The sequence below is a fragment of the Phacochoerus africanus genome, chromosome 2 (genome assembly GCF_016906955.1).
Source record: "Phacochoerus africanus isolate WHEZ1 chromosome 2, ROS_Pafr_v1, whole genome shotgun sequence".
Lineage (NCBI taxonomy): Eukaryota > Metazoa > Chordata > Mammalia > Artiodactyla > Suidae > Phacochoerus > Phacochoerus africanus.
Genome location: NC_062545.1, coordinates 197,014,005 through 197,024,243, shown reverse-complemented (window position 1 = coordinate 197,024,243; position 10,239 = coordinate 197,014,005). Strand labels below are relative to the sequence as shown.

Sequence of the window (10,239 nt, the reverse complement as noted above, 5' to 3'; positions counted from 1 at the left end):
CAAATGGGACAGTTTGGGGGTTGGGGGTGGTGCTGGAGGTTTGTGATGGAAATGTCATAAAATTGGGTTGTGATGATCATTGTACAACTTTAAATGTAATAAAATTCATTGAGTAATAAAAAAAGATAATCAGTCCTCTTAGAAAACTTTGTGATTTGTTTTTATCAATGCCATATTATTTTCAATGAGATATCCAGATTATCACAGAAATGCTTTTCATTACATTAAAAGCTTAATTCAGAGTTCCTGCTGTGACGCAGCAGAAACAAATCCGACTGGGAACCATGAGGTTGTGGGTTCAATCCCTGGCCTCACTCAGTGGGTTAAGGATCCAGCATTGCCATGAGCTGTGGTGTAGCCTGCAGATGCAGCTCCGATCTGGCATGGCTGTGGCTATGGCCTACACCACCAGCTGTAGCTCCCATTAGACCCCTAGCCTGAGAACTTCCATATGCCACAGGTGTGGCCCTAAAAAGCAAAATAATTAATTAAAATAAACAATTAATTTGAAAAGTTAAGTGGGTCACTGCAGCAGAATTTGCTTCTTCTCTGTAGCTCATTCATTGCCTAATCAGTGGAAGAAGGAAAGCATGAATTCAATTAGTGGAGCTACCAGAAGTAGAATGTGCTGTGAGCATTTATATTCTTCGTTGGAAAATACTGTCATGGAAAAAAAATTCAGGAAATTCCCCTTCTCCTTACCTTTTGTTATTTGCAAAGTAAGCCTATTTCCAAGAATAAGGAGCTGCTTAAAGTCAGCTTTATCTAGAGCTCCTCTGAAAGGCACTGGACCCCCATTGCTCCGCACCCAGTGATCATCTTGCCTGGGAGATGAGAGCATACAACCTTCATTTTCGCAGCAGTTTCTTTGAATTTCCCTTTGATGCTCTTTACTTCTCCTCAGTCTCTCCTGCCATAAGCTTTGTTTTGAATTGTAGCAAAGCTTGCACATAAAAAATTACAATCTCCCTAAAACAACCAAGCTTGTACTGAGTCACCTCCAGGTGAGACCTCGCACATACTCAACAGAGGTCAAAGACAGTCTGACATCAATAAACTCGAAGACTTCTCCAAGCAGGAAAGACTTGGAAGGAACCCTCCAAAAAGCCATCCTTCTCCAGTGGAAAGCATTTGGTTCTGGGTCAGAGAAACCTGGCACGTGCTGCCAGTCAGCTGTCTGGTCTTAGGCAAGTTATCTGACTTCTCTGAGCTTCGGTCTCACCATTTGTAAAACAATGATGATGAAAGGGCAATAAAGGTGACTGCTTATAGTAAGAAATCCATACATGGAAACAATGCTTATATCCCCACTTCCCAAAGACAGTCCCTTGCATGAAGTTAGAGTTAATAAGTATTCGTGGAAGGGAGGGAGGGAGGAAAAGAGAATGGCAGAGAGGGAGACAGGAAGAGGGATGAGAGAGACTTGAAAAAGATTCAAGTTTAGCAATGAGACATTTTTCCTCCTTTTCATTAATAACTTTTCTGATTATAATAAACCTACTATAGAAGTTGTTTGAATACCAGAAACAGTGTTGTAGGCTTAATAGCCAGCACCAGAGATCCTGTGGATTAGAGACTTTGCAGCTTTTCTGCCTCTTAGAGCAACTATGTTCCCCTTGCCTCTGACAGCGCCCTGTCACACCAGATCTCGACTACTTCAGACCCCCTCACCGCTGCTAACAGGCAGCCTGGCCAGAGGCAGTTTCTCCTGCTATCGAGCCCAGACTACGGATAACAGCCACTGTCAAGCTTTTCTGTGATGCAAAAGCCCCTCACTGGTATATTCCTCATTGCTTTAGTGAAGGGAGTGTCCACTGAACCCTGCAGGTGAACAGAGCAGCAGCCCCACTCTGAGCCTGTTGTCCTCAAATACTTTGCCAGGACAGTCTAGCATCTTCTCCTCATTAATGTAAGCCACCGTTTCCCCCAAGCTTTAGGGAGCCATCCCAACAGCACACGAGCAAGGTCCAGGGGCTTTTGTGGGGACCTAAATCCCAGGTCATGGGAGAATGTCCCCATTAAACTCTCCTTATCCGGCCTTATATTCTGCCACCCTCCCCCCTCATCCCAGGATGGCACTCTCGGGATCCATTCCCAAGAGCATCCCCCTCCTCCTCTCCGTTAGTCAAGTCATGGTGCTCCTTGGTGGAAAATCTCACTTATCCCACCACAGGGAAATTCCTTCCCAGCCAGGTCATCCTGATACTCGACCCTACTTGTCCATGTACAATAAATGAGGGATTACTTGAGGAGGCCAGGCATCATCATGTAAATCCGCCTCCTCTGATGAGGCCTTAGCCTGGTCTCCAAGCATTGGGAGACTGATTCCTCCAGGAAGGAGGAACCAGCCTCTCTGTTGAGGGTCTCTCAAGGTCATCCAGGTGTTGTCCCCATTTCAGGTCTCTGTAACCCATTGCCATCTCATGAGAACCTTGACTTACATGCAGGAGCCAGGGTGGTAGATTCAGTCTTTTTGAAAATTCAACTCTGCTTCCAATAAGGTGGGGAGAAGCCCCATTTTCACTGCAGCCTGCCCAGCTGCTTCAGAAGAGTCGATTCAAATGCGGCTTTTATACCAAGCCCTGAGTGCTTTGACTGCCCTTAACAACCAATTAATCCCACAGCCCTGATAATTACCCTTGTTCCCTCCTCTCTTACAGGTTGTCGAAATTATTTTGGCCAGTATACATCTTTCCACTCGAATCCCATCCCAATTTACCACCTGGGCATCTTACAGCTTACGTGATGGCTCTCAGGCCAGCATTACTGCCTGTGGCATCCCAACTAATCTTCCCAAGAGCTACCTAGGGGATATTTTATCCACTCACCCTCTTTAGAGCCACTTCCCACCCTTCTCCAATGTGCTTCCCAGGTGGCCAACATTGATGAGCTGTACCAATTGTCTCCCTGACTCTCTGCCTCCCCATTTGCTTCTGCAGAAGATGAAGGCACAGGAGTGACATGAGGTTGGAGTATTTGCCCCCCACCTCCCTCCACCCCAGGCCTCAAAACGACAATGTCTGCATCCTCCTACAAAAAGCCACAGCTCCTGTCATCTCCCATCCCCTCCAGCTCCCTTCTAGGTCTGGTAATCACTCCTCTTCCCAGTACTTCAGCCTAGGTTGCCATTGCCCCCAACAAGCATCTAGAAATGTTTCTCCAGCCTTAGCTTGTTGCTTTCCTTAGCTGTGTCCTCACACTTATAAAGAACCTCTTCATTTAATTCTCCTCAATATCCCACCACCAGGCATCATTTGTTCCCCGCTAGGACCCTTCCTGATGCTACCTGTCAACTTTTCTCAAACTCTGACAAGCCCTTATTTCTTCTGCTTTTCCCCCTGAGTTTTGTTAAGCAGCAGCTCTTTCTCGCAGAAAATCCTGAAAGAAGTTTTAGGAAGGGGTTGAAAACACCCGAATGATGCCTTCCAATATTATCCTTAGGCACCACTCTCCACCCCAGCAGAGACCCCAAGCACTCAACAGCTTTTCATGTGGAGTGACTTTCCTACCTACAAACACATCTGCCCTAAAAGCTGGAATGGATGTTCCTCACACCCTCTGTTCCTAGATGCCCACCTCAGCCCCACAGTCCTTGACCATAAATGCTAAGCTCTTCTCTATTGTTTTCATGGGGCCTCATTGGTTCCTCATCGAAAGGGGACTTCTGGCTCCCAGCTCCAATATCTCAGGGTTATGAATACAGACTGAACCACCTTTGGGACTCATGGTTCACAGACAAAATCTGCATCCCTACTAAATATGACAGCCCAAATCAATGTGCAAGTAAGTATAATTTTCAGCTTGTTTTTATGGTGCTTGTTATTGTTTTTCCAAGTGTGTTAGAGAATAAAAACTTTTCTGAAAGGGTTTCATGAATTCAAGAGACAGAGGAAATATTTTATTGGCATTAATACAGATTTTCCTGGAGTAATGTGAAAAAGGAACAAGGTTAATTTCAACCTCAAGAATGTCAGAATTAAAGACACTTGTGTAACATTAGAGTTTTTTTTTTTAAGTCAGAGAATCAGCTGCTGTAAGATTTTCAAGAGGGCAAAAGCTAGACCATCACAGACTTTTTTCCTCTGAGTCAGCAGTGCAGTTTTACCCCACAAACATGTAAATCTTTTGAACTGGAAAAATTCCAGTTTAAATTTAAAATATGCTAAATGGGAAAGAACAGTTGTGACTGATCATTTTGGGCAGAGCTTTGGGGAAGCATCACATGAGTCTAAAAACATGAGTTTGGTTTCATTAGTTTTTAAGATTATACAGCACATATTTTCTGATTTTTTTATCATAAAGGGGCCTCTTAATCAAGGATATTAAAGGTATTTTCGGAATTTTGCTTGGGAAAAGAATCACCCAAACCCAGACTCCTTTCAGTTTGAGCTACTATTGCCCTCCCTTTTCCAATCTGAGCAATCTCTAGTTCTTGTGCAAGCAACCACTCAGTTAAAACCAAAGAACAGTATTTTCTCTGAGGAAGCTTGCAACTAGATTTCCTCAGAGGGCATGAGGACTAAAGCACTGGTTTTATTAATTTCTTGCACTTTGATCATAAATCTAGTTGGGGACCCATCATTATAAGACATGAGAATTTAAAGACCTTCTAGCCCCATTTCCAAATTATGCCCAATGCTTTGAAAACATTGGCCTATTATAAATCCAAGTTGGAGGAGGGTTGTGATCCAAGAATTACATTCTGAGATTCAAGGTAAAGAGAAATTAATTTGCAGTGTGTGAATTTTGTGAAGACACAAATATTTCTTGGCACTTTTCATATAAGTATATCACCTCTGGGCCCTGTGCCTGAGCTGGGTGTAGGGTGACAGGTAACCTCCTCCACAGTGTGGTCCAAATTCAGCTGTCCTCAGTCCGGGGGTATAGCTGCTATGCTGCCAGAGCAGGGGGTCCATGAGGCTCAAGGCTGCTGGCTGGGTTCTACAGGTCACAGCAGCTTCAGATGGTCTCACACTCCGTGGTGGCAGTGGAGCAGGCCCCGCAGTCACAGCGCACAGCCATGGGATAGGTATAGAAGGGGTCGACTCCCGGGGCACAGTTGGGCAGCTTGACCGTCACCTGCTTGGTCTCATTGTAGGTACAGACTCGATGGTAGGCTTCAATGTAGGGGGGCTCCAGAATGGGCTTCTGTCCCCCCCAGGGAGAAAACAGAAAACCCATTAGAACATACTGTCTTGCTTCATTTGCTTGCTACCATTTATCACCATCAGAAATTAGCTTGTTATTCATCTCTTTCCATGTTTGTTGTTTTCTTCCCAGGAGATAGCAAACTTCTGAAAGCAGGAAGGTGATTTTGTTCACTCTCATCTCCTGAGCTCCCAGAAGACCCCATGGTGCACAGCAGGTGCTAAATACTTAGCAAATGAATAATCTTGGCCGTTGCAAAAAGCCTTCTAACTGGTCTCCTCACTTCAGCTTTTACACCCTAAGGTCTATTTATGACAGGATAGCCCCAAGTGATCCTTTTAAAATAGATCTGATCCTATCTCCCCTCTGCTTAAAGCCCATGTGGTTTCCCATCTCACTCAGAGCAAAAGTCAAAGTCCTTACAAATACCCTCAAGACCCTACACCATCTCCCTGCACCTCCACCATCAGGTTTCCACAACCCTGTATTGCTGGCTCCCGCCCTCTGCTCCAGCCACAGGAGTCTCCAACTGTTTCTCAAACGCAGGAGCAACAGGGCCTCTCCAGAACCTTTGCACTTGCTCTTCCCTCTGCCTGACACCCTTCTCCCCTGTAATCCATTCCTTCTTCAAACTTGGGTTTTTGTTCCAACCTCGCACTCTCTGGAAAGCCTTTCCTGACCATCCTGTTTAAAGTTGCAACATTCCACCTCCACACCCAGCCACTTCCTCTTCCTCTCCTCTTCCTCTTCCTGCTTTATTTTTCTCTGAAGCACCTGTCAGGACTACATGATATATTATATATTTTATTTATTTGCATAGTGTTTCTCCCACTCCAGAAAGGAAACTCCATTAGGACAAGGGTTTTTGCCCATTTTACTCACTGCTATGCCTCTACTTCCTAGAGTGGTTCCTGGAACCCTGGAGATTCCCAACAACTATTTGTTGAATCAATGAAAGAAGACAGAGCAAAGCAGGTCCTTGAATGCCCTGTGCAGTGGTTCTGATCACTGAAGGATTCACTTCCTTCCTTCACCTTTTAGTAGTCATGAATTCAAAGATAATTTTAATAAATATATCAGGAAACCAGCACAAAGTAGAAATTAAAATCTCAAACTCTACAGTCAGACCCTCTAAGCTTGAAATCCCTGTCCTGTCACTTGTTGAAGACCTTGGAAATCCACTGAACTTCTTGAAGCCTCAGTTTCCTCATCTGTAAAACAGCATTGTTGTGGAAATACAGCTTGTGCATCACACAAGCCTTTTGATGTCTGTTGAGTTACAAGAGATGATCCTTTCCTGGAGTCCTACACCCTCTTCCCCAGTCAAGCCCACTTAGAAGCCCACGAGCACTGTTTGAGAGGGGAAAATGTCCTGGATGCACCCACCCAGCACCAATTACGTGTTCAGTAAATGTAAATAATCCATTGTTCTCATCAGAGCAATTTCAAAAGTAAGAACGTAATAAGGGGAAAATGTCCTGGATGCACCCACCCAGCACCAATTACATGTTCAGTAAATGTAAACAATCCATTGTTCTCATCAGAGCAATTTCAAAAGTAAGAACATAGTAATAAAAATAACAACCAACAAGCTTTCCAAAGACAGCAGCTTCACTGGTCCTGGGCAAATGACATGTGTTTAATGGAGAACCAGGATGAAGTTCTTACATGAATGTCACAGAAATAATGGTCTTGCCTCTGGCAAGAACCTCATAGGAGAGTTGAATTTAACATCACCTTCTTCCTCCTCATCATCAGGTAACATTTTATCCTTCCTCAGTTTGTTCCATGTCCTCTTCCACTCAGAAATCTGGAATCCCAGGCACCATTGCCAGATAAAATACAGAATATCCTATAAAGTTTGAATTTCAAATAACAATTTTTAAAATATAAGTATGTCCCAAAGATTGCATGGGAAAGATTTATACCAAAAAGGAAAAAAAGGGGGTGGTTTTTTTTTAATCTGACATTCATTCAGCTTTAACTGGGATCCTGGTTTGGTTTCATGGGGCTTTTTTCTAACACAGGCAACCCTAAACCCAGGCCATGAGCAAAGACTATTTTCAGCAACAGTTCAGACTTCAAAGTAAATCCAGCTACTTTGTCATCATGAACATCCTTATTTTCAGACATGCTCCCCAGTTAAGTTACCAAAAATAAGTGCCTTACATCTCAGAAACTTTTAGACTGGGGCAGGGGAAGGGGAATAAATCATACTTTTATTTTCTATAAGGCACCTCCCTTTTGATAGCACAGTAAAGGCATAATTAAAGCTGGCTGACTTTAATGAAAACCTTGTTCTTGGATGGTCTTAGTCCTTCCTTCCATTTCTCCAGTGAGAACACAGTCCCTAACCTCTTGTAGATGACTGTTAGCCAATTAAAGATGTTCACTGATTTATAAGGGGAAGAAAAGATGGGCTGAAATAAGGGGAATAGAGGTTTGAGACTGGAGGGCAATAACAGCTCCAAATAGCCTAGACACAGCTGTGAGCAGAGAAGGCACCGCCTGGCCACTCCCTGGATACAAGAAAGCATCGCCCGAAGTTTCATGTCAGGTATCCACTACAATTGAGTTTTCACTTCACTTCATGGGGCCATGAGTTTACCCCAGTGACAGCAGATTTTTCTGAGTCTCTGGGGAGAAGGACACTTTTCCCTTTCAAACAGTGTTCGTGGGCTTCTAAATGGGTTTGACTGGTCAAGAGGGTATAGGACTCCAGGAAAGGATCATCCATTGTAATTCAACAGACATTTATAAAAACCCTTGTGTGTACACATCACTCTGACAAGAACTGTGAAAGGTGCAAGAATCAATCTCTGCTCTCAAAAAACTTAAAACCAAGTGTGTGGTGGGGGAGGAAGTAAGACAAAAGGTAGCGTATGTAAGTGAAGTAAGTCAGGTAGAGAAGAACAAACATCATATGAGATCACCAATATGTGGAATATAATAAAGATGATGCAAATGCACTTATTCACAAAACAGAAACAGAGATTTTGAAACAAACTTATGGTTACCAAAGGGTAAACATGGAGAGGAGGCATAAGTTAGGAGGTTGGGATTAACATATACATACTCTGTATATAAAATAGATGGGTAAGGGATGTCTACTCAATACTGTGCAATAACATATATGGAAAAAGAATCTGAAAGGGAATGGATATATGCATATGTACATGTACAACTGATTCACTTTGCTGTAACCCTGAAACTAACACAACATTGTAAGTATACTCAAATAAAATTAAACAACAAAAAAAAAGGTAGAGTAGGCTGACCTAACAGTCAGAAAAGGCTTAGTGGAGTCGCTGCTGGAGACAGGCATCAAGGAATAAATATGGACAGGGATATGAAAAAAAGCTTTTGAGCCAGGGTGACAAGATCAGATCTACCACCTCTGTAGTCACCAGCTCAGGCCCCAGTGGGAAGAGGCAGCAGTCACTCTGTGATGTGAGCTGATGCAGTGTTGAACAGCCCTCTTTCTCCTCACCCCTCAACGTCTCCTTGTCTCAGCCCAATAGGGTCCTAACTTTGAGATTTTATCCCATTTTAAATGCAATCTCTCTTAAAAAGCTTGATGTAATTACATATAAAAGGCCCCAATGTATCTGTCCCTGGTAATCTCTGAGGGCCCCCCAGGAATTATCCTGGGGGGGGAGGGAAAGAGGGGGACTCTGGGCAAAGCACTGAGGATGGGCTGAGACTTCCCCTCACCCTCTCAGCTAATAGCTGAGGGTCTCTCCAGGTAACTGGCTGGCTTTTGCACAGGTGGAGGGGTACGAGGAATAGTTTTCCTTTACAAGCTTGAACCAAGAATTTTTTCCAAAGTTTCTGCTGACCCCTCCCTACATGACTTTGCAGTCAGCCATCCCTTGAATTCTTCAGCATCATCTGTGAAAAGGGTAGAAAAAAATTACACCTTGAACTCCCGGAGGTGACCCACAAATACACAGACATCGTGTAAAGCATGTTATTAAATTAATCAATGCTCTCTTAGAAGGGCAATGTCATTCATGTTCCTTCCAGATTACTTTTGGGGATACCATGTAGTTGATTTGTTTATTTATTTAATCCACAGGGAAGTGTAGGTACCCCAGTTCTACCTCATTTCATTATAAAGTAAATGAAAAACTTATGGTGTCCGGAGGAGACAGTTTGGGGGGTGGGAGGATGTGCTTGGGCTGTGGGATGGAAATCCTGTGAAATCAGATTGTTATGATCATTATACAACTACAGATGTAACAAATTCATTTGAGTAATAAAAAAATGCTTAAAAAATAAAATTGCTAATCTATAATAAAAGAAAAAGAAAAGAAAAGAAAGAAAGAAAGTAAGAATCAGGCGGAAGTTCCCGCCCATGGTGCAGCAGGTTAAGAATCTAACTGCGGCAGCTCAGGCTGATGCAGAGGTGCAGCTTCCATTTCTAGCCTGGCACATTGGGTTAAAAGATCCAGTGTTACCACAGCTGCAGTGTAGGTCCAGAAACTTCCATATGCTATGGGTGCAGCCATAAGAAAAAATTTTAAATACATTTTTTAAAAAAGAACTAGGCCAAGTGGCTGGCCCTAAAGGCACGACCACCTGGGCTGGTCTTGGGACTCACCTCCCAGGTTTCACAGCGTCCCCAGCAGGCATCCGTGGTGATCCGAAGGCCCCTGCAGCCCGGCTTCTTGGCCAGGAAGGTAAACTCCCTCACGGCACAGCCCACAAACGTGCGCAGGTTCCCGCTGGAGGTGCCGAGGACACAGGCGCAGCCAGCCAGAAGGAGAAGAATCGTGGGACCAAGGACAAGCTGTGCCAGCCTCATGCTGTTCCCCAGGAGAGGGAAAGGAAAGACAGTTTATTAACAGATCTAGCTGCCACCCTGAGGCAGCCAATAGCATGTTGGTTGTCATCAAAGGGACTCTGCTCTTAGCCATTTAAGGAGAAATGGGGCGAGAAATTATCAATGCCCACAAACTCCCACACGAATGCTAAAAGTTCCCTCCAAGCAGCTCCAGGATGGATTCCATTGGCTCACTGAGCTTCCTAGACAACCCATCTTCCAAGGGTATCTTCAGGCTTTACCTTGGATCCCCCCAACTGCTGGGC

The 10,239-nt window shown here is 44.0% G+C and overlaps 1 protein-coding gene across 1 annotated transcript; it reads right to left on the bottom strand.

The window, feature by feature from the left end:
• Nucleotides 1–4,174: 4,174 nt before the first annotated feature.
• On the bottom strand, nt 4,175–9,956 carry GPHB5 (glycoprotein hormone subunit beta 5). The gene is made up of 2 exons (XM_047769507.1): nt 9,752–9,956; nt 4,175–5,148 (listed from the first exon to the last, which is right to left on the bottom strand). Exons 1-2 carry the CDS (start codon nt 9,953–9,955, stop codon nt 4,960–4,962), a joined length of 393 nt encoding a protein of 130 aa, XP_047625463.1. The 5' UTR covers nt 9,956; the 3' UTR covers nt 4,175–4,959.
• Between the last annotated feature and the right edge of the window lie 283 nt (nt 9,957–10,239).